Source organism: Neovison vison, chromosome 1 (genome assembly GCF_020171115.1).
Source record: "Neovison vison isolate M4711 chromosome 1, ASM_NN_V1, whole genome shotgun sequence".
NCBI lineage: Eukaryota > Metazoa > Chordata > Mammalia > Carnivora > Mustelidae > Neogale > Neogale vison.
In genome coordinates, this window is record NC_058091.1 from 222,324,963 (window position 1) to 222,349,401 (window position 24,439).

Genomic DNA, 24,439 nt, shown 5'->3' on the forward strand with positions numbered 1-24,439 from the left:
GAAAAACCCTCCAAAACCCCACCTTCAAACTAAAAAGCAGCACCCTGATCTTTGTCCACGTTTCACTAGCTAGGTACGTGTTCTGCCTCAGACCTCTGTCATGCTCCTTCTGGGATTTGGAGACTTTTGCTTAAATCTTCCACTCACCTAATTAGTCTTTTGGGAGAAAGACGAATGAAAGAAAGGGAAGGCAGGAAAGAAAATGATGCTTCATAGGGCTGGTTAGACCACAGAAATGTAGCTTATCTACTGAGGAATTAGTGACATGAAAATCATTACACAGAAGAACTGAGCTCTGTGAATTTGGAGGTTCTATATTCATTTGGGTAAGTCATTCAACTAGTCCTATTTCCCTCCTTAACTAAGGCAAATTAAAAAAAGGAAATGCAAAGTTGGGTCACTTTCCCAAACGGCTTCAGAAAAATTGCCCTCAAAAGGGGCCCCCAAAGGAAGAAATATGCTGGGGTATATAAGGGATTGATAGATGAAGTGTGAGAAATTTCTCTTTTGCCACCTGATCCCCGTTGGAAATTCACTGGCTAACTGGGCTGCTGACTGAACAAAACAGAGGATAATAGCCTCTGGCTGAAGATTTTATAATTGAAGCTGAGGCAGAGTGGGCCATGTGCGTGTTTAGAACAGTGATTGCATTGTGAATAACAACACAAGTCCCACTTGTCAGTCACACAAATGTTTAAGACCATAGAAAGGCATCTGATTTGGGACAGGGATGACAAAATGGATCTTTTGGTTTCCCCCCACTTAGCCCTGAATACAAAGGACTGATGACTGCTTTGTTCTGGGATAGAGTCTTACATTCCTTGTGGGACCTATCCAATCACTAATAGAGAAAGAAAATTCCTGTTTGGAATCACTCCTACCACTTTCCCAAAGAAATAAACTTTAGTTCTCATCACCCGATGGGGAAAAGAAAGCAATATAAATGATATCACACCAGATTTTTTTTTTTTTTGCTTTGTTTCCTAATCGTCACTTTTCCTCATTTACCTTTAGTTACTGCCTCAATGTTAAACAACTATAGTAAACAGTATTAAGAGACATGGCTCTAATTTGATAATACTTATCAATACTTAAAATGCTTCTACACTTTGAACCAGGAACTACACTTTTAAGAATTTATTTAACAGATAAACTGATAGCTGCGGCAAATGATATATTTGAAAACATAATCTTGGCAGGATGTGTCTGAAGAGTGAAAACGTCCTAAAAGCTCAACAACAGGAAATTGATTAAATAAATTACAGTACATTTACACAAGGAAATGGGCTATAAAAGTTGTCATGAAAGTTGGAATGCTGAAGTTTTTTTTGTCTTGCATTGATCTGCTTAAATTAATTGCTATCCCTGGTTAGAGAAGTTATAAATAATGGGCAATAAGGGATTGAAGAGTCAGGTGTGTTTCCTTCAGCTCTTATCAGCAGCAATGGAAATGAAGGAATTCTTTTTTTTTTTTTTTTTTTGAAATGAAGGAATCTTGACTCATTCTGAAACATCTCTAACAACTCGATGGTCATCTTAGTTAACAGTGGGTTTCTGGATTTATAGGATGTACCAGTGCTTCTTGGGTACATTATACTGATCAGGTCACAAGGAGCCCATATCAGACCTCTAAGGGCTAGAGGTTTATAACCATATTTTTTTTCTTTTTTTCTTTTTAAGTAGGCTCCATGCCCAGCAGAGAGCCCAACATGGGGCTTGAACTCACAACACTGGCATCAAGACTTGAGTTGAGATCAACAGTCAGATACTTAACCGACTGAGCCACCCAGGCACCCTGGTTTATAACCATTTGATCACAACACATAGACATGGTTAAAGTATTTTCCTCTCTTACTTGTAAATCCTTTAATCACAGGGCCTAAGAAACTCCTTGATGTAACAGAGATGGAAGAGCAGCACTTAGTTCCACTGTTGACAGGCTGAAAAGAGAAAATTAAGCATTTTGTTAGAAATAAGTCTGTGTTGGGGTGCTTGCGTGGCTCAGTCAGTTGGGAGTCTGCCTTCAGCTCAGGTCATGATCTCAGGGTCCTGAGTTCAAGCCCCACGTCAAGCTTCCTGCTCAGTGGGGAGTCTGCTTCTCCTTCTTCCATTCCCTCTGCCCCTCCCCACTCCTCATTCTAATAAATAGATACAATCTTAAAAAAAAAAAAGAAAGAAAGAAGTCTATGGTGGCAGGTGGCATGATAATCATAAAATTTGACACAAAAGTTGAATTGTACAATGCAGTCAATCAGTGTTGAGAAAAACAATAGAAAGGCTTTTTTTAAAAAAAAAGATTTTTAAAATTTATTTGACAGACAGAGATCACAAATAGGCAGAGAGGCAGACAGAGAGAGAAGGGGGTGGGGAGCAGAATCCCTGCTGAGCAGAGAGTCCAATGTGGGTCTCGATCCCAGGACCCTGGGATCATGACCTAAGCCTAAGGCAGAGGCTTTAACCCACTGAGCCACCCAGGCGCCCTTAGAAAGGCTTTTTATACATAACTTTTTTCTCATTTTTTTTTTGATGTATTATAAACTTATTTGTCTTCCCCACTACATTTAAGCAACTTGAGCTCAGAGTTTTTTGTCATTTTTTGTTTCTCAGGAGTGAAGCACCATGCCTGATACATAATGGCACTTTACAGTTCCCAAAATGAATTAAAAGACAGAAGTTTGAAAGCAAATGGTTTAAGATGATCCTCAAATTTTTCTGATGAATGCTATGGATCATTTTCCCAGAAAGACACACATATCCATGTGCAAAAATATTTCAATATAATTTCTGGGCACTTATGGATGTTTGCTTTCTCACTTCTTTTCATAGATCTTCTAGGAAACCAGAGATTCTAGATTAAGAAATTCCTAGGTTTCGAGTACATAATCACAGAGAGAAGTGGAGAAATCTTTAGAAATATTTCCTATTCCCCAATTTTTCTTTTACAAAAAGCATGTTTCGGGGGCACATGGGTGGCTCAGTCAGCTAAGCATCTGCCTTCAGCTCAGATCATGGTCCCGGGGTCCTGGCATTGAGTCCCGCGTCAGACCCCGTGCTCTGTGGGGAGTCAGCTTCTCCCTCTGCCCCTCTGCCTGCTTGTGCTCGCTTGCTCTCTCAAACAAAGAAAATCTTAAAAATAAATAAATAAAATGTGATGAAAACAAAACAAAAACCCCAAAAAGCATGTTTCTTCCATCTACTTCATAGAGAAACTCCTTTAGTCCCTAAGGAAAAGGGCCTCTTCATATTGAAGGTGTAAAACAGTTTATGTTGTTTTACAGTCACCTATAGATATTGTGCAGTTATTGTAGTAACATGCAGCCTTATAGCAAAAAACAATTTTTTAAATTTAATTTTTAAAAAAGATTTTATTTATTTATTTGACAGAAAGACAGAGATCACAAGTAGGCAGAGAGGCAGGCAGAGAGGAGATGGGAAGCAGGCTCCCCGCTGAGCAGGGAGCCCAACACGGGGCTCGATCCAAGGACCCTGGGATCATGACCTAAGCCGAAGGCAGAGGCTTTAACCCACTGAGCCACCCAGTAACCCTGCAAATAACCATTTTAATGAAGGTTTTTTTTTTTTTTTTAAGGAAGATTCACTTAAAGAGAGAGAGAGCAGGGGGAGGAGGAGAGGGAGAGTCCTTAAGCAGACTCCCTGCTGAGTGTTAAGACTGATGCGGGGCTTGATCCCGGGACCCTGAGATCATGACCTGAACCAAAATCAAGAGTTGGATGGTCAGCTGACTGAGCCATCTGGGTGGCCCAAATAGGAATGTTTATTTAACAAATATTTAGGGACTATTCACTGTAAGTCAAGGACTGTGGAGGACAGGGGCTAGAGACAATGACTCAAATCCTAATATGGTAGAGCATATGCATAATGAACTGGGTCCCTGAGTTAGATTTTTGCCTCTGTGTGATGACGTGTGATGAAGGTAATGATGGGTGGAATGAGCAGAGAGCAATTATAAATTCTGTAAGGGATGAAAATGCAATTGCGAGAACCTTTGGTTTTATTATGGTCACATAACAACTGTTAGCCTCCCATCCTGTTACCAGATTCCCCACAGGGAGTCTGATAATAACCTCTGGCTAAGCACTGACTGATTATGGACAAGGAGTAAGACAACAGTTGAATTATAAATGCTTAAGCTCTATCTCTGTGGTATGAACAGCTGCATCTACGTGCCATTTCTAAGACCAAGCACGTCAACGTTTCTTTCACTTGAGTGATGTCTTTCTAATGATTATATGTTTGTTGCATCTTAAACTCTGGGGTGACCTCAAAGCTGATCTGGTATGAATGTCTACTCAATGGAGGAAGAAACATCCCAGGAAAACACGGGCTTTGTTTGACTCCTTTCTTAAATTTTATTTAATTTTTTTTAAAGACTCTTTTTTCATTTGAGAGAGAGACACACAGAGAGCACACAAGTAGGGGGGAGAGGTAGAGAAAGGGAGAAGCGGGCTGCCCACTGAGCCAGCAGGGAACCCGATGTGGGGCTTGATCCCAAGATCTGGAGATCATGGCCTGAGCTGAAGGCAGATGCCTAACCATCTGAGCCACCCAGACGCCCCTTTGTTTGAATTCTAATTAATAGCAGCATAATTATTTGCAGTCACCATTAATTATTAGAAACTACTTCCTTATCTTGAACTAAAATCGCCTTATATTTTCCAACCATTTCTCTAAGCTTTGGCTTCTGGAGCATTGCAGAATTATCCTATTCTCTCTCCCATATCCTTAAATATTTGAACACAGCTATCATTTGTATTTCTGTTTCATCTCCAGGCTGAATGCATCATCTTCCCTTTCTTCAATGTATTCCTCTTCAGAAATATTTTCACAGACATCACCTTCCTGTTCCTATTCTTTCACACACTGTAATACTTGGCCGAAGTCCGCTTAAAATGTGACACCTAGAAGAGAACATGATATTCTAGCTGACTGATCTTAGCACATCTGAGTCCAGAGGAATTCTTTTGATCTGGACACAACCTTCCATCAGCACACTCTTTCAGGCTTTCATTCTTACCTCCTGTTCCCCTCCCAGGTGTGCTGTACTGTGGGCAAATAAATTTGGAATTTGTCCAAATAAAACTGTTGTGTCTTTTTTTCCCTGAGTACCATTATCAAGTCAAGTTTCCTTCCATTCACTTTGGCAATGGAATCTGTCCAACTTCATCTTAAATTTGCCTCAGCACTGAAATAATTTTAAATCTTAATATCGTATTTAACCATTGCAGACCTCTTATCTGTAAATTTGATTAACACCTTTTATGGAATTTCTCATGTCTTCATTCAAACGGTTGGAGATTTCCTTCAGTTTAATGTGAACCATTATTTAAGTCTCCTTAGGCTGTCTCGATAGTTAGGAATCCACCTGGCTGATTACCCATTTTAGCCACAAAGATTTCAAAAGTGATGTCAGGTATCTTGCTGGAATCAGTGAATGTGGTACCTTTAAAATGGCCTAAGCCAAACCGTTTCTTTAACAACAAACGCTAGGGCATTTTATCACTGCAGTGCAATTTTAGGTGAGCCTCCAAGCTCTATGAAATAAGCAGTCAGAATGGGTGCCAGGTCACGCGGACAGAAACAAGAGAGCCTGTGTCATAGTCAAACCGTTTCTCTTTTCTTGTACATACACAGTGGACCAGATGCACTGGACCTATATTTTGTTAGGAAAGGCAGCTACGAGGTAAATTCAGTCAAATAAAAATTCAGTAATCACTCACTGGAGAGGGTTATGTAAGGGGTTCTTTTCATTACCCCAATTTTCAAGATTTTTTTTTCCAAACAAAATCTGAAGTCTTATTGTGGGTGTGTCAGAAAAGGCTACATTGATCTGGTATTTCGATTTTATAAGCTTTACCCTTTGCCTTTGCTATAACTGGTACTTAGGCAGATCTGTTCCCCATGTAAAATTCTCTGTTAATGACAAATGAAAAAGTAAACTCTGGACATTGACTGTTTTTCAAAGAAAATGAAAGCATGTGTTTTTCGTGTGTGTGTTTTTTTCTTTTATTCTCACCAAACATTCATGAGAGAAGGCATATTCAGTTTTGAGGGGCTATCCAATTTCAGATGGGAGACACTTAACTGTAATAATGTGTTAAGAGAAGGAAGCAGCCTTGGTTGTTGCATCTATTCAGATGAAATAGGGTTTCTCTTTTAACACTTTGAGGGGCTCAGTTAACCATGCCTAAACTCAATTTGGGGGATTAGTATTTTAATTCAATTCCCTCTGAGCATGAAAAATTCTTCTTGTGCATGACAGTGAAGGAAAAAATGAAACATGGTCATAAACAAACTGGATGATCCACTGAGGAGGCAGAATTGCTCTGTACATCAATTCATACACGAAGGCCAAAGGCAAAATGAAAAAGTAGAAAGTTAAGTCATCCCAACTAGGGATGTACAAGCACAAAAAAGAAAGTATAAGCACAAAATCATGTCAATTAAAAAATTAAAAAAACTTTTTTTCTCTATTTTGGCTCCTTCCACAATGCAGTTTGTCAATTCTAAAGAGTTACAGATATTTACCTATTATCCCATCCGCTGTAGAAAAGTAAGATTTTTCAAAATTGTTCTCTGTTTTGGCTCTTTCCACAATGCAGTTTGCCAATTCCACAGAGCTACAGATATTTACCTATCATCCTATCAGCTATAGAAAAGCAAGATTTTCACGTAAATAGCTCAGGTGATAACTCTCCAAGATAATTTTTCCTATTCATCTAGGTAACATGCAGTGTTCCTACTAAAGGGAAAGAAGTCTATGTTAGGTAGCTTAATAGCATGCTTTTTCTTTCTCTTCTCTGTAATAACCCAAAACAAACCTAAATCTCCTGGATCAACAATTAAGAGAGACTTTATTATACGTTGCTCAGTTTACAAATCCGATGTGTGAGTTGGCCAATAACACTTTGTATAGTTTATCTGCCGTTCAGAATGCCTTACCCAACACTCTATGCTCTGATCTGGAAAAAAAAAAAAAAGAAAGAAAGAAAGAAAGAAAGAAAGATGGCCATATTCAAAGACTTCAAAAAAATAAAATTTTTGAATTATGCTTAGTTTTGAATTATGCTAAAGAGTAAGTATTTGAAATTACTGCAACGCTTTGGAAGATTTTAAATATCAGATGTGGATTTTAAATAAAAAGAACATCATAGCACTTTTGTTTTCTTATGCATTTCAGTTTTAACATTAAAGTATGAAAGAAATGGGAGCTCACTGTCATAGATAATAATCCAACTTTATTGTGTGCAGCCTTTTTCACACCAAGTATTAGTTTTTCCATGTGAAATAGGTTAAGATTTAAAATGATAAAGTTATTGTTAAGGAGATACACAGAAAGACAATAGAAAAAGCTGAAGAGAGTTTTTGTCTGAAACTGGAAAACAGAACAGTCTGGGGGAAAAACAGAAGATATGAGAAAAGTACCACAGGTTAAAGAAACTACTTTGGGGGAGAGAAGGGCCATGTGATTATCTCAGACGGACAGTAGGATTTCATGTGCATGTTTAACTCATGTGCTTGGCAATAATAATCTTAGAATTTTTTTATGTGTTGTTACAGCTCTTAACTTTTCCCACTGTCTATATTTTTATTATGCAGCATAATTAATATATGTATGTATGTTTTTATTTCGCACAAAGTCATTTGTCTAATTGTACTTCACCAGCAAAATACCTCAGCTACACAGTGGAAAAGAACTGGAAGACCTATCAGAGTACGTTCAAAGTTGGATTTTTTAATCAAAAAAATTTTTTTATTATCCTGTTTTGGTTTCCTTATTGAGTAGACTCCTAGGGAAAAGTAAGTACTGTGAGTTCACTGGTCTGCTATAGAAGTAGAATTTAGACTCATAAAAAAGAAAGTTAAAAAGAGATCCAAAGGTTCACTTAAAATAAAAATCACCAGACAAGACAGGCTCGGAAGAGCCTCTTCCCTGTGGCTGAGTTTAAGAACACGTTAACACTTTGGAGCAGCCATCCACAAACACTTCTGTCTAGAACCCACTCCTCTTCTGCAGTTTCTGAGCTCTTTCTGTGCCACACCACCTTGAGCTCTCTTCACTACATGGCCATTTGTGACATGTTTATCTGTCACTGTGGATGAGATGGCAGTAAAGGAGGCAAAGTCCCTACCACTTATTGGAACACGAGAAGAGAAACATATCCTTGGACTTGCTTTAAGTGCCCAAATTGGCAAATATGCCGAAAGACTGACAATCTCATATGCTGAGGTGGAAATGAACCTCTAATACAAGATAGAAAATCCTCTAACACAAATACAAATATTGCAAAACAGTATACATTAGGATAGCTCAGTTAAAACTCATACTTTTTTTGGTACTTCCTGATAGGACTTTAGAAAAGATAGCTCCCAATGGCAGAACATAATTTACGTATGGCAGAAAGGTGGAGAACATAAGGCTTGAAATACAAAGATAAATGCATTACTGAGGCATATTCCCCTGGCTGTGAGGTATGTGGGCAAAGAGGTCACATTTTACCGTGAGTCAGAAGGTCAAAGGTGATGCAGGGCTCCAAGAAAATATTTACCAGAGGAATGTGATGAATCATTTATCAGTCCAGAAATCCCAAGTACAAAACTTTAAGCTATAAGAAGGATCAAATTATATAATGTATATGATTCAATTTAAAAATTTTTAGCCCTCTTACATTATATTATCTAGGTTACAATATTAAAAAGTCAAATTACATTCATATGAAACTTTTATAAAAAGAAATCAAATCCATTTTTATGAAACTTTATAGTACAGTTATTTTCTAATGGGTGTTTCCTTAGGTCATGGTATTTATAGTTTCATTTACATCTGCAAAATTTTTCAAAGCGAAAAACAAAAGGCAGTCAATAGAAATCTAAATTTTCATTTGCAGAACTCCCTTCAGTTTCCAGGCCAGTAACACATGGCGATGTCAACTTCTCTTCCAGACATGGACTGCTACCAAACATCCCCAGTTTAAGGAGAATGCAGGCCTCTACTCATTAGGAACGCTTTCTGGTTTGGCTCACGTTTCAAGAAATTCTGGAGCATGTCCATGCCGTCCAGAGATCCCCCAGGTTTCAGGATTAGGTTTCTGTATTTCATTCCAACCTAATAAAATAAAACATCATGCCTAATAATTCATTGTTAAAGCACTTTCCCAAATCCCTAGATGCAAAAGAGAAAGCGGTAAGGGTGAAGAAAAAAGGGCTTTACTTTGTCTGGATGTTCTCTTCTGCCTAGACTACATTTCGGTCGTACTTCCTTGGTTTGGTAGCTATGAGATCAGAAGCTTACAAACTCTGGTCTTCTACATTCCTCTTTATTACTGTCTTGTCTCCTTAGAGTCTCAACAGAGAGCAAACAGATGAACAAAAAAATAGCCAAATGGAATGTATAACAGATTCCTATGTTAGCCCATCTCTAATGCGATTTCAAAAGGGTTAGCAGAGCGAGTGTTCAAACAGGGGGTCTGTGTACCTGGAAACAGGGGCACCACGCCTGCCAAAATGTTTTCAAGAGGGGCTTACAGAAAACCCCTCATCTTGATGAACAGCAGTAGGACAACAGCACATGTCCCATGGTGTAGGGTAAGATACTTCTGTGGGCTCAGAGCTAGGAACAAGGACCTTTGTAAAGTTTTCTTTGGGGAGGAGGTCTGGAATTTTAAAAAACATGACAGTTACTCTGCCTTTATTTACATAAATATATGGGCAAATAGAGTGAACGAAGACGACTGTAATTCAGAATCAGTATTATTCAATATTTTCACTTCCTTTTCATCACCCTTTTGGGAAAGGAGAGCAAGGTAATTCAGTGAAGCCCAATTCTAAATATACGTGTAAAATAAATACACCACAGAGTAACACTTTGAAATTATTTCAAATAATTTCATATCATTATATCATTTGTTCAATATGACTAATAGATTATTATTATTATTTTTTAAGATTATTTTGGAGGGAGGGCTCCTGAGTGGCTCAGTGGGTTAAGCCTCTGCCTTCGGCTTAGGTTATGATCTCAGGGTCCTGGGATTGAGCCCTGAGCCCTGCATTGGGCTCTCTGCTCAGCAGGGAGCCTGCTTCCCCCTCTCTGCCTACTTGTGATCTCTTTCTCTGTCAAATAAATAAAATCTTTTAAAAAAAGTTAAAAAAAAAAAAGATTAGAGGGAGAGAGAGAGTATGTGAGCAAGCAGGGAGCAGGGGAGAGGGAAAGAAAGAGAGAGACTCAAGCAGATTCTCTGCTTTTTTAAAAAAAAGTAAAACAAATAACAACAAAACCCTATAAAATGAATTTTAATAAAATATTTCAACCAGTATATCTACATTGTTTCAACATATATCAATATATAAATTACTGAGATTTAACTTTTTTGTTGTAAGTCATCAAAACCCAGTGTGTTTTTTACTTTTACACCCAATTCTTCAGTGGCACTAGCCATATTTCAGGTGCTTGATAGCCACAGGGGGCTACCACAGCGGACAGGTGGAGGGCCTGGAACACACAATGAATCTTAAAAGGGATGGTTGGGAAATATTCTAGTCTGGCATTGAAAAGGCATGCAGTAATCTTGTTGCTTTATTTACAAGCTTTGCATACATTTTCTTAAAAAGGGTAGGGCCTGTGATCACAGGTATTTGCACTGCTGAAAACCCTGGTTTAATGATCTTTGGGGGGAAAAAATGACGTGTAGTTTCTTACTCGGTCTGTAGCAATTCCTGACTGTGACAACAGCAATTGAGTACCTAAAATGTGAGTGACGGCTACTCCCACCATAGATGTTATTATTCTAAATAGCAACAGCTCAGGGCTGTTGAGCCCAAACAGTCTCCCTCCCTTCCTTTTCTTTCATTGCCCAATGTGGTTACATTTGCCTACAGTGTTCAGTCAGCAGGGGGACTGGGCAGGCTGGGGAAGAAAGACTGCTAGCAACAGAGGAAGAACTTAGAAAATGTGAATTAAATTCATCTGCAGAATTACAAAAATATCTTAATCCTTTTTAATGGAAAAAAATGTAAATATATAATAAGAGCAGAGACAGCAGGTTCATGAACCCCATGTACCCATCATCCAAACTCCCTAATTAGTATTAACCTGCAGAAATTCTTAATGCTCAAGATCTGAGACACTTTTACTTATTAAAAGACATATTTTATCTCGCAAATATTATAGAAACGTCAGTGAAAATCTAGGTTAAGGTAAAAAATAAATCACCCACAATGCTGATATCTCACAAAACAGTCTCATTTGTACAGAGGACTGTGGCTTTAGGGAGCAAAGAAAAGCAGGCTGTTGAGGAGCCCGCCCGCACTGGGAGAAGGAGGCTCAGGGCTCCGCCCAACAGTCTGGCCGCCTCAGAGCAGGGCACTGTTCTGTCTCAGGCACAGTGCTTGGCTCAGCACAGCTCCGGTCCTGAGAGGCTTATGACTCCAAACAAGGTGATTCAATTTCCTGAATTACAGGCCAATGGCCTTTTAATAGTTTCATTTCCTTCGCAATGAAGTTTGGAGAACAGTTTAAGAGTCATTTTGGTAACAGGATCTTGCTTTTCTTTAAAACAAACAAAAACCCCCAACAACAACAAAGAAAGAAAAGTTAAGTCAATTTTCGTGTTTTTGGAAGGTACCAGTTTTCTGGGTGAAAGAAAAAACTGTCTGGGAGACATATGCTATAGGTCAATGGAGTCTTTGCCTAAGTTGTTCTATTTTGTTTACATAATAAAGAAACTTGAACTGAGAGGAACCAGAGAGAGAAGTCTAAGACAACCATGAAGATTTTTCATGTGGTAAAAAAATCCCTCAGGACGATCTACACATAGTAAGAGCTCCTATTAACTGTTCTATGAAGGGAAGTCACATTAGTCACCTGTGAGGTTTTAATCCTGGAAGATTAGAGTGTATCTATTGCCAACTGTGCAAATCCTAACAGTGATGTTTTTCTAAAGCAAGGTCAGGAGTTTGGGAGTCAGGGCCAAATTCAAATCTTGGCTTCACCCGCAGCTCTGTGACCATGGGCCTTGGTTTCCTCACCTGTCAAGTAGAAATAGGCCTCCTTCACTTAGCTGATGGGGAATTAGAGATGATTTCAGTTCACTGCCCACTCCCCAATGTAACACATGGCATCCAGGGGTACTCAGTATCCCTCAGTGTTCATCCAGCCCTTCTCTCATTTTCACCCCTATGTTCAGTGTCTGATATACAGAGCAGGGACATAGGTGCATTCCTGATTTAGCATCTCCTTAAAGTTAGTTCTGTCTCCTAATAAAACTAAAAAAAAAAAAAAAAAAAAAAAAAAGCACAAGAAACTTGACCTCCATTATTAATAAAAAAAGACTCCCTAATTCAGTAGGAATATTAAGTAGGAGAGACAAGGCACTCATTTTATCTAAAAATATGTACCATTTATTTGAGGTAGTATTTTACTTATTAATTTTTAAAGATTTATTCATTTTAGAGAGAGAGTGAGCATGAGTTGGGTGGGGGTTAAGGGAAGAGGAGAAGGAGAGAAGCAGACTCCCCACTGAGCATAGAGCCCAACCTGAGGTCGATCCCATGACCCGAAGATCATGACACGAGCTGAAATCAAGAGTTGGATGCTCAACTAAGAGCCACCCAGGCACCCCTTGAGGTAATGCTTTAAGAACAATATAATGGTGGGAAAGAAGGATGCCATCACCTATCAGTAATAAGAATATGTAAATGGCCAACAGCGTGGGTCTCCTGCTATCTCAGGCCTCAGTGAGGCAGCATGTGCAAACTTCCACTGCCTTCCGGCCCTCCCTCCTTCCTCCCTCCTACTGACTCTGGGGAGCAGAGCCAGAGTTGTCTCCTTCCTACTCCAGGTAACCGCAGCAGGGCAGAGAGCATCCACCTGAGCACAGCTTATGACAATCAGGCATCCAGCAGGCTCACTGGGCAGCTTTAAAAGTGGACTTCGAAACCTTTCCTTCCACAGCCCATCTGTGAACTCCTTCCCAACAGCACACCCATTGTTTTCTAAGAAGGTGGGGAGATCGTGGGTGGAAAAAGAATACCTTGGACAACAATAAAGAAAAAAGAAGATAGTCAAAGACTGGTGCTGGTAGTCAGGAGACGGCAATGAGAACAGTGGGTAGGAATTTGTGCTTCGTTAGAAGAGGCCTTCTGGAAACCTTAAGCAAAATTTCAATTTGTGAGGGCAGACAGACAGATCTTTATTTATGGGGACGGAGATTAGTGGGGGGAAAAAAGCAGGCTGGACAGTAGTAAGACCTGGACTGGGGTAAGGGGAGGCAGATGCGGGGAACTACCATAATTGATGCAGAGGACAAACAAAAATGAATAAAACTCTCCTATTACAAGGGTCTTATGATCTAGAAGGTGAGATAAAGGAAGAGACAATTAACAATGCAGATGTTTAGGGTTCAAAGAGAAATACAGAGAAGGGTTGTAGGAAGACAGAGAAAAATTGCTTCCAATTGGTTGGGATTCAAGACTTAGAGGAGGTCTGGCCTTGTAAATATGCTAGAAGTAAGCTGGAAATCAATCCCATTTCCTTTCTTTATCCTTAAATCAGGCAGAATTTAAATCTGTTAGAAAAGGCTGAAGTGTAAGAAAAATCAGCTTTGGGGTGGTGTATCAGGAGTGCTGAAGCAGAAATTAACCCATTTGGAAGGACCTGCTGGAGAGGAAATTTCATATTCGCCCTTAGCAATACACCATAGCAGGAACTGGGCCTAGAATTCCAACTAAAGGGCACTGGAATACTTAGCTTTATATTACACATTCTCTGTCAGGTAATTCCTTTCAAGTTAACCCCATATTCATCATGCTTCTGTATATGTTACTACACATAAAGATCTAGCTACTTCCTAATGGCGTTACAGGTTAAAATACAGTGACACTCGATTTTATTTCTTCTTCATTGACGGAAAAACAGAGGTTAGCAATTTCTCTAAATGCAAAAGAGGTGAAAGATACTTCTAGCTTAATAATATAATTGCCTTTGAATCCACAATGTCTATTACCTCTTAGGAAATTTTCCCACAATGAAGTTGCCTTATAAAAAGAAATGGCCCTAGTTAAAATGCCCCCATTTTTTTCAACCCTGTGATTAGCTGCTGTATTTTGAAACTACATTTGGTGACCTTAAAGATATCTTCAAAGAGCTTGCTGGAAAAGTGTTATTCCCAAGCAGCTCCCTTCCATAGCTGTTTAAGAGATCAGTTGGAGAAGGAAAATATACGTCTGATAATGACACTTCGTCACACTCTACTAGAAACAAAGACTTTATTTAACAAACTAATTAGTTAAGATGGTCTATTTATTTATAATGAGGAAAAGAGAATCACAAATAAAATGAGAGGTAGCAAACTTTCGGCTATTATAGGTAAGTAGCCAATTCTAACACTTTGATAGAAGCCTTCAAAACAGAATGAAACCATTGTAGCATAAAATATGCTAGTGCTACATTTGGTATTCAGAAGACTATAGGTTTGGGGTGCCTGGCTGGCTCCGTTGGTAGAGCATCTGACTCTTGACACCGGGGTCTGTGAGTTCAAGCCTTACTGTGGGTGTATAGATTACTTAAAAAAATAAAAAAAAAAAAAGCTTTATATTTGGCCCTTCCTATTGTTTACCCAGTGAGTAGGGCACTTTCCATTTAGGCTTGCTAAGATCTGGAATGTTTCTCAGAGCAGACCCTGAGCTTTGCCAGATGGGAAGAGGTTATAGAGAGAAGGCCCGGAGATGTTCTTTTGTTAATACAAATGACCAGGACCAATAATGTCAACAGTCCATGATCTTTTACTCTTCAGCCTCTCTGGAGTCTGGAGACTAAGAATAGTAGGCTCTGATTCCTTGAAGGCCACCTCACTATCTTCCCAAAACAATTCAAATACTTACTAGGTGAAACTAACAGGTCATTATGTGTCAACCATATTTCAATTAAAAAAAAAAAAAAAAGGTGTCAACCTATGTAGCTACAGTGGCACCAATATATACTGAATTGTGATGCATATTAAGAAATATAAGGATAGTCTAATTCTCCTTCCTTTCAAGATGTCCTTTAATTTGTTTGCTTGCTTTTGTTGTGGTTTCTTACTGAAAGTTTCTAGAGTCTATTATTTATCCTTATTATTATAGAATTTTTATAATGGCTTCGGGAAACAGTCTTTTTAACTCACTGTGCTTTTTGGCAATAATAACCGGGCCCTTCCTACTGAAAACTTTGCAATTCTAGAAAATATAGCAGAACTCAATGATGAGGAAAAAAACATAAATCATACGAGGGAGGGTGAGGGCCTTGAGACAACGAAGTCTGGATGAGACACTGTGATTGCTCTGATACCCACAACTTCAGATCAAATTCACTATTTCCTTATAATATAAAAATTCTTTCGGGGCACCTGGCTGCTCAGTTGGAGGAGCATGCAGCTCTTGATCTCGGGGTTGTGAGTTCAAGTACCATGTTGGGTGTAGAGATTACTAAAAATAAATAAACATATAAACTTAAAAAAATTCTTTCTCTTCATCACAACAAACCTATAATAATGACTGATTTTTTTTTTCTTGAATGGGATTACTGTCTCAAATACTAACTTTTAATAAGTGGGTATTTGAATTTTGTTAATCAGGTATTACTTTAAAGCAAACATTTGCCAAAAAAAAAAAAAAAAAAAAAAAAATTAAAGCAAACAAAACCAGACAAACAGTACACTGTAGTAAGGAGCAAAACGGCTATTTAAAAATCTGTTCTAGTATCTGCCATGGCAGGGAAGAGTTTGAGAGTAGGGTGAAAAGGGATTCCCCTTGGTCACTGAAGCCAGATTCAATACTATTATGATAGCAGGGGGGCAAGAAATGACATGCTTTTGGATAGGAAAGAGAAAGGAAGGGATTAAAGTGAACTTCATGGCATAAAATGAGTAATATACAGCAGTGCTGAATCCAGAATCATAGTAAAACTGAAAACTGTTTTTAATATTACAAGGCAACAATTCCAAGTTGTTGGGAATTTTGCTTTCTCCAAGTTCAGCCCAGGTTCCTGGGCTAAATTACAAGTAGTCTGGCTGCCTGCCAAGCTGTGGAGCCTGAGAATAAGAGGAAGTACATAGAAGCATAGTGGCAGGGATTGAATCTGCTGGCCTTGCACGTTCCCTGGGGTCCACTGGGATCTGCACTTTGGCTGTTACCTTGACAGATGGAAGAGGTGGAGGGTCCTGGAGATGTGGCCGTGTGAGTGGAAGCACAGAGGAGGTGAGTGAGAAAGCTTAACTGAAAAAAGGTATTAGCACTTATTCCAAGAAGCCTCACCAACTAGTAAGAGCTAGTAACAGGTCATAATCGTACTTTTATATAACTAGACCTTGTGTCTCTTTAATTATCGTTTTCTGACTTCTGCAGTAATGTGTGTTCTTTGTAAAAATAAGGAAAAGCTCCACAAAAAGCACAGAAAAATATTTAATATTTAAATATTAAATCAAGTTATCAAGTTATCATACGAAGCTAGGAATGGACATTTTGATGTACTCTTTTTCTTAACATATATTTTAAAATAAAAATTTATATTCTGTGGTACAAAATATTTTATAACTTGCATTTTTTCACTCTGTGTAAGAGTTATATTAAAAATTCCAGGGGCGCCTGGGTGGCTCAGTGGGTTAAAGCCTCTGCCTTCGGCTCAGGTCATGGTCCGGGGATCCTGGGATCAAGTCCTGTGTCGGGCTTTCTCCTCAGCAGGGAGCCTGCTTCCTCCTCTCTCTCTGCCTGCCTCTCTGCCTACTTCTGATCTTTGTCTGTCAAATAAATAAATAAAATCTTAAAAAAAAAAAATTCCAGACATAAGAAAAAACTTGTTGAAGCCCTCTTCTTATGCCCAAGTCCATTCTGCTCTCCAAAAAATGGAAAGGCCATTTGTGGCTGGAATGATTGGAAGATTTCATAAGTGAGTGGCCATTTGAGTAGGGCCTTTCAGGATGGCAAAATTTTAAGAGGCATAGACAAGAAGGCACACATTTAAGGTGGAAGAAAGAGAATGAACAAATTTGTGAAGGTGCAAAGACCTATAGGAACACAGAAATTAAGGATAGTCTTCCTTACTGGGAAGTAAGGAAGGGATTTGATGGTTATGCTAAAGACTGTGAACAAGGAGAGGAATAACAAGTAGGAAACAAACAAACAAAGAAGAAAGAAAATGATAGTTAAGGACCCTTGAAAGTTGGCAACCGGGTCATTCATCAGTGGTAACTCTGGAGAGAGAGTAACTTTCCAGTTCAGTTGGTGGAGGCAAAAACCAGATAAAAGAGGTTTGCCAAGACTGTTTCTTACAGCGAGAAATTAGGCTATAAAAGGAAGAACGACTGAGTAGCAATAGGGCAATAGGGCTGTCAGAGTCAGTATCAATAACCCCAGTTTTTTTCCAAGATGGCAAGCCAGTAAGGTTTGGTATGACAGACATCCCTGAGACAGAAGGCAAGAAGTACTGAAGTGTAACGAGGAGAAAAAGAAGATGAAGTACTCAGTCTTGATGGTCTTGCTTTTCTTCGTGGAGAGCAAAGAGGTAGTGAGAGACTCAGGGGAGCTCAATAAGGGAGGTGGGCAGGACAGCAGAGAACACTGGGTATTCAGACAGGTTGGATAGGATGACTGTGTAGGGGGGCATGTTATTGGACTCACAGGATCTTCTTGGGAAATCTCTGAATCCCAAGGACACCATCTCTAAGTGAGATGGTGGAGGAATCCAGGGCTGGGCACTTGACAGAAGGTCATGCAGAAGTCAAGATATTTATGAGAACAGTCAGTGGCTGACAAGTGTAAGAGGTTGGCCAGGGAATGGAAGAAGGTGTCCAGTGACTTAAGAGCTGGGTAGCGTGGGATGGAAGACGGTGTGATTGGAAAGGCTAGTATATAGAATGTAGGTGCTCCGGAGGTGGGTTTTTTGGGGGAGCTGGGAAGGGGAGGGTGGTCTAAATTACAGCAATGTATTTCAGTATATATGTTGAGGGCCTATGCAATTCAGAAACATGAAAATTTGGGGGGAACCAACCAGTTGGCTAAAATAAGCACAGGGAGCCTGATTTTGATAATTTGTTCTTCTAGTTTCTGAATCAAATAGAATAAAAAGCACACTGGAAAATGCATCAGCCCTAGAAATAATCTGACAGCTGAGTCTTCAACAAGAGTGGAGACTGGGGGACTGTAACTCAGGAAAGTTTGGCTTGTAGCCACCTGGCAGTCAGTTCACTGTACACAGAAAGGAACGGCTCAGGTTAATGAAGCAGCTTAAATTACTCAGAGGCATTTGGGTTACAAACTACATAGTAGGTGGGGTATGCCAGCCACAGAGAAAGGGTACCACCCACAGAAAATGTATAAAGAAACTGTGTAGAGAATATTAGAACATACGAGACCGTTTCTATCAGGAAGGAGTTTACCTTTCTTTCCCAACCTCCTATAAAACAAAAACATTGTACGGCACATGTCAAAACTAGCTCAAACGCTCAAATGCATAAACAAAGCTTTGAATTTTAATTATGCAATATATTGGAATGTTAATAAGCAAGAAAATGTAGTAGGTTTTTTTTTAATGTATAGGATCAATCACTTGTGCACTGTAACCTCATGATGTTTGATATGAAAAGATGCAAGACTTAAAAGTTATAAGCTGTTACCAAATCTCTTACTCTAAAATCCAGGTGTAATAAATATTTTACACTAGGAATTAAAGGGGAGGGAGCAATTGCAAAATTAACAAAAGGAGAGAAGAAAATACAATACCTCTGGATTCATTATCCCTTCTTTTTTAAAACAGCTGTAAAACATGTCCATGGAAAATACTTCACTCCAAAGATATCCATAATATTGGCCATCATATCCCCCTGCCAAATGTCCAAAAGTGGCTGGCATATTTGTGCCTTTAAAGAAAGATACATTTCAATCAATGTGAGAGCCAGTGTTAATAATCAGGTCATCAGCTGGCTAAAGTTTCCCTATGGGGAGTGCAGATGCTAGGGAGAAGAGGCAAGCAGGATCTTACCTGTAGTACTCCCTGGGTTTACCTGCCCTTTGCCAAGATGTTTACAAATGTCTCTGCTGTGATGACTCAACCTCAGAGATGGTTTCGGCCCTAAGCTCTGGAATGCCTAACAATAGTTTCAGAGCTTTGTCCACACCCACCAGATAGCTCACTGTTTCAGAACTCAGTCCTTTCTTATCCCCCAGACACTCGCTTCTTACAGATACTCTAATTGTAAGCCTACTCTTTGTCACACCTATTCGTATCTAAAAATGTGTCAGAATGGCACTTACTGTAGGTTCATAATTACCGAAAAATAACTCTTTCTTTAAAAAGCCAAAAAGGGAGCGCCTGGGTGGCTCAGTCATTAAGCATCTTCCTTCAGCTCAGGTTCTGATCCCAGGGTCCTAGGATCGAGCCCCCACATCGGGCTCTCTGCTCGGTGGGAAGCCTGCTTCTCCCTCTCCCACTCCCACCCTGCCCCCGGCTTGTGTTCTCTCTCTCTCTGTGCTTCTCTCTGTCAAAAAAATGAATAAAATCTCTAAAAAATATATAAAATTGAAAAGCTAAAATGGTTTTACCAACACAATCTACCTCTAGGGCTACTTTTAAAAAGGATTTTTGTCAAAGTGGCCTCAGGCACAAACTTGTACGGTCTACTATAAACAGATCACAAAAGGAAGTGAGGAGCTTGAACTGACTCAGTTAAGTCTTCTGACCTTCAGTATCACTATAAATGTGATGGATACATTTAAACAGCGACTTCATTGTTGGAAAAAAGTCGCCTTACCAAACTCCATACACACGAATAACTACATATTGGCTTAGAGTATATAACTATAAACGTGAACACGCATGTGTGTACCTACCCACCCACACGAATGCCAGGTTAGAAAGTGCTAGTTACACGGCTTTAACTGATCTGAGAACCAAAAGCAGAGACAAGGCATAATTTTGTGCTTCTCTCTGAAAGGGCCCCTTCTGCCAATTTATTAGTGAAATCACTGGGAAGTCCTGGTACACAGAGAGGGAGGAGCCAGATGGGTGGGGCCAAATGTGAAGGGCGTTCTCTGCTCTGGGGTGGAGGCCAATTGCTTAGGCCTTATTACACTAAAATGCTGCAAAGCGGGCGCCACCTGTCCTCCAGGCACGTTTGGACCGGATCAGTCCTATGGACATAGTAAGCTTATCTCAAAGTCAGGGCCTGATTAGAGGAATCAGAAACAAAGGACAGGAGGTAAGCTGCCTGACAAACTCTACCTTCCCTGGCAGGGCTGGTAGGAGGATACCCTATGCCTGACAGAAAAAATGAACTCAGGTCCTGGTGTTTACATACCTGGAGTAGCCGGGACACCGAGAACCTCTGAGCAGTATTTGGCATATTCACCTGCGGCATCCAGCGATGCGTTCGTGTGCAGAGATTGATCAACTTTGCTCAAAACAATCTGGCGCAAGGTCAGAAGGCCTAGTAACAGAAGAATGTTCGAGCATGTTTTGGGTAAGAGAGAACTATGTGTTCTAGTATCCCAAGATCAAAGATGTAAAAAACTGATGGCTGCAGTACACACTGCAAAATAGGAGCAGGTATCTCATTTAAAAGGAGATGGATTTTGTTTTCTTGGACACAATCCCAGTATAGTTAGCTGTCTTCCCTCCCCAGGTTAGCATCCTGAGTGTACCATTATTACTAAAGGGGAGATGCGTTCTACAGAAGAGGCCAACAATTCTCTCTCGAGCAATTCTAATAATGTATTTTCCTTTTCTAAAATTGCAAGTCATACCTGTGTTGACCAGTCTGGAAGCAACAAGTTTTTCAAGCAGATCATCCATAATGGGGCTTCCATCTTTATAATGTTTTGACAGTCTTCGGAGGGAATCCATGTCCCATACCCAGTTCTCAAGCATTTGTGATGGCACCTCTACAAAGTCTGTTTCCACATTTGTTCCACTAAATCGTGCAAAATCAGTCTAGGAAGTAAACATAGGCATCTCTTTTTTAAAGCACTAAATGAAAACTATGTATGTGATGAATCATAATTAAGACTCTCTAAAATGTGAGCACCTGGCTGGCTCAGTCGGGAGAGCATGCGACTCTTGATCTTGGGGGTTGTGAGTTCGAGCCCCACAGTAGGTACAGAGATTACTTAAATATTTAAAAAAAACAAAAAGACTATAAATCTCAAGTCAGAATCAGAGTCAACTGCCTCTTTGAATGAAGGGTTAGGATAACTTAAAATTTAAATGAAAGCAAAAAGCAGAGGCCAAGCAACCTGAAAAATAACCATTGAGTACTCTATGTTAAATTAGTATTTCATTCTTTTGAATCATAGACAAACGTGGAACAATCATCAGGAAACATAACTGAAAACAAAAATCAGTCTGAGTTGAAACTACTAGCCTTAAGCTTTGGAAGTAAAAAGAGTAAAAAAAAATTTTTCCATTAAAAATGAGTAGATTTAAGACAATTTCTCCCTACTTCTCTTTTCTGTTTGCTTCCCTTTGTTTATTCAGTACATGCCTTTCTGGGGCACTCAACACTCTACTATTTAACTACTCAAGTTTCAATCAAAATCAAAGAGTTAAATGACAACACTGCAGACAGGTATCCTTCACATGTGTATTATGTTTTGTGTTCTAAATTTTAGATATGTGATTCTAAGAAAACTGTGCAGTAGAAAGTCTAGCCAGACCTCTCAGGGTAGAAGAGGCTACCTTAACACAAGAAGCTACTTCAATGGGAGTCAGAGCCATGGATTAGCTGGCTAGTGGGGGTGAGTGAAATGCAGCTATCGTTTCCTGGACAAACAAAGGATGCTCAGAAGTTAAAGCATCTCTTGTAAAAATAAAGGACTTATTCTGAGGGTGTGGGCTAAGAGTTAACAAAAAGCAAAAAGTTTTTTTTTTTTTGTTAAGTGAAGTTTAGCAAGTTGTTGAGTCAGGAAAGCTCTTGATCTTTAGAAAGAGGGGAATTCACGAGAGCAGCTGATGTTTTCAAACCTGCACCCCATCCACAGAACTTCTATAAAACTGACACGGGCAAAGGAGATTTAGCACTAAACCAACTGGTTCATTTATGGGATGGGGGCTGGCGTTGTGTCTCTCCCTGAACCTCTGTCCTGTTTCCCTCTTCAGATGTTTGACACCGCAGTCCTCCCTGACTTCATCATCCCTGGAGCTCTGCAGGGAAGGGAAAGGAAGAAGGGCTTAAGCACCAGGAGGAGGGAGCAGATGGGACACCGAATCAGCAGCAGAGAAAGATTCTGCTTTTGGCCCAGGGCAGAAGCACAGATGTCTAGGCCATTTCACATTCTGCCTTTCCCTCTTTATGCAAAAAAATGTTTTGCTTGACTTCCTATTATGATTGCACTGATTCTGGATATGAAGAGCTGCAAATCCTGAAGGGCCAAGGGGAATGAAATGCACTAGGCGCTGGAATTAGGCCACCTGCATTTGAGGACATCCCAGTAAAAAATTCTTACAGGAAAGAGGCAAGGGTTCCTGAAAACCAAATATTTTGCCTCTTTCTGGTATATAATCTTCTAAAATAACAAACATCCTACACTTAGATAAAACAAAGTGATACAATAATCGTAACAGCCGACACCTATTGAGACTTCACCACTCAAGGCACTATGCTAGGCCCATTACATGGATATCTGATTCAGACTTCAAAACGATTGTATGAAGTACATACTGTGATCTCTGTTTTGAGATAAGGAAATTGAAACACACTGAGATTCACTGGAGAACTAGGATTTGAAACCAGGTGGTCTGACTCCAGAAACCACGGTTTGAACCACAACCACTACAATGCCTCTCTAACTTACAAGAAAAATGAAAACCATAAAAGGTTAAATTAGGATGTTCCGAAGTGACTAAATCCTCCTGGGCATTACCTAAAGTAGAAAAGTCTTATATCAAATTTGCCTTCATAAGAAGAGCAAAACTGAGGTTTCAGTTGTACTTCCTAAGAAATCCTACTTCCTCTCTCTACTGGACGATGCTTCAAGGATCAGACCTAAGGCTGGGTGTCAAGGTCAGCCGTTGTAACCACCTCTCCCACACTCCGGATTCTGACATACTAACTGCATGATTTTCTAAGGATTACAGTTTTTAGATAAGTACTCATAGAGCTAACAAAGGCAAATAAATCACACCATCAGTCACCACTTTACAATTATTTTCACAAAAATATACATTTTCTGTACTTTGCTTGGGTGAATATTTTTTGGTCAGCATTTGCATATGGGGATCCAAACCAACCCCAAATAACAAAATGTGTGTGTGTGTGTGTGTGTGTTTGGAGGCGGTGGTGGTGGTATTTCAGAACCTAGAAAAACATGAACAAATGAATAACTCATGAGCTAAAATTGAATAAAATAAAAATTAACGCAGTTATGTCATTCAGAGTAGAGAAGAGAGGGCTTATTCTGTCCAAAGCCTTCGGGTGGTGGGGGGAAAGAGCATAGTGATGAATGAACAGATCAACAATGTCTTCTAAAGAACAAAAGGAAATGTTTGCAAGGAGTAGAAGCTAAAAATAACCCTACTGCTTACTAATTTCCCGAAAGTCAGTCATGCTGTTTCTCTGTGTGCCCTTTGAGCAGTATCATTTAAATATTTTTCAAATGAGGAGGACAAAGAACCTAGGAAATTCAAAAGCTCAATTTCCAGCAAACAACTAAATTCTGAAAAGAAAGGAACCCACAGTCAGCTACTGTGTAAGTCTACAAAGAAACCCTGAACAGGCCTTAGGATCCACTAGCCTGCTGGGGGTCTGACACTCAAAACAGCATGACTGCTGAATGATTACTCACTGTTGACCAGCCGGCAAACACCACTCCCTCGTTTTTTTAAACTGTAGGTTCCAAAGTACCCTCAAAAGTCCTTTATGTAGTTTCCCACAAGAACAATTTGAATGTGTTGAATATATAGTAGCTTCCAGGCTATAGTAACCACTGATGTTAATATACATCCCAGATAAAGCAGAGCATTGTGAAATAAACAAAAGTAATCTGATTAACAAATCATTCTGCAGGTGATATCTCATGAAGTTTTAGAGCATTAACGCTGCAAGAAATGTTCTGACAATAAAAGCCTAGAAAACAATGTACACTCAAATTTCTGTTTGGTTATAATTTCTTGAGAGGAAGAAAGTTGTCTAAAACAATGAGAATTTTCATCATTACTTTTTAACAGACAATAGGATACTTAAAATTTTTACAAGAGATCACTTGATGCTATAGAGATTAACTTCTCAATTTAGATAACACAACAGGAGCTAGAGCAAAATTATACAAACTGGAGCTCAAAAGTCATGTGAGCTTTTGGTGTAATATAAAGACCGAAGTCTTAATGGATTATTGTTCTAATGAAGTGACCGAATGCTTTTAGGGGTTGCAACGGAAGTTTTATATTCATGATTCCACATCC

The 24,439-nt window shown here is 39.4% G+C and overlaps 1 protein-coding gene and 1 long non-coding RNA gene across 2 annotated transcripts in view; one reads left to right on the forward strand and one right to left on the reverse strand.

Annotated features, from left to right (window-relative positions):
- Nucleotides 1-6,855: 6,855 nt before the first annotated feature.
- The window catches only part of NLN (neurolysin), a 97,473-nt gene continuing 79,889 nt past the window's right edge, over nt 6,856-24,439 (reverse strand). Inside the window, exons 10-13 of the mRNA XM_044267991.1 lie at nt 20,788-20,974; nt 20,343-20,471; nt 18,769-18,905; nt 6,856-9,124 (exon numbers count right to left, since the gene is read on the reverse strand). Coding sequence (XP_044123926.1) covers nt 8,990-9,124; nt 18,769-18,905; nt 20,343-20,471; nt 20,788-20,974 — 588 coding nt within the window. The 3' untranslated portion in view covers nt 6,856-8,989. The remainder of the gene's footprint in view (nt 9,125-18,768; nt 18,906-20,342; nt 20,472-20,787; nt 20,975-24,439) is intronic.
- LOC122919140 lies at nt 15,986-22,361 on the forward strand. The gene is made up of 2 exons (XR_006386750.1): nt 15,986-16,248; nt 22,139-22,361. It is a non-coding gene; the product is annotated as an uncharacterized LOC122919140 (long non-coding RNA).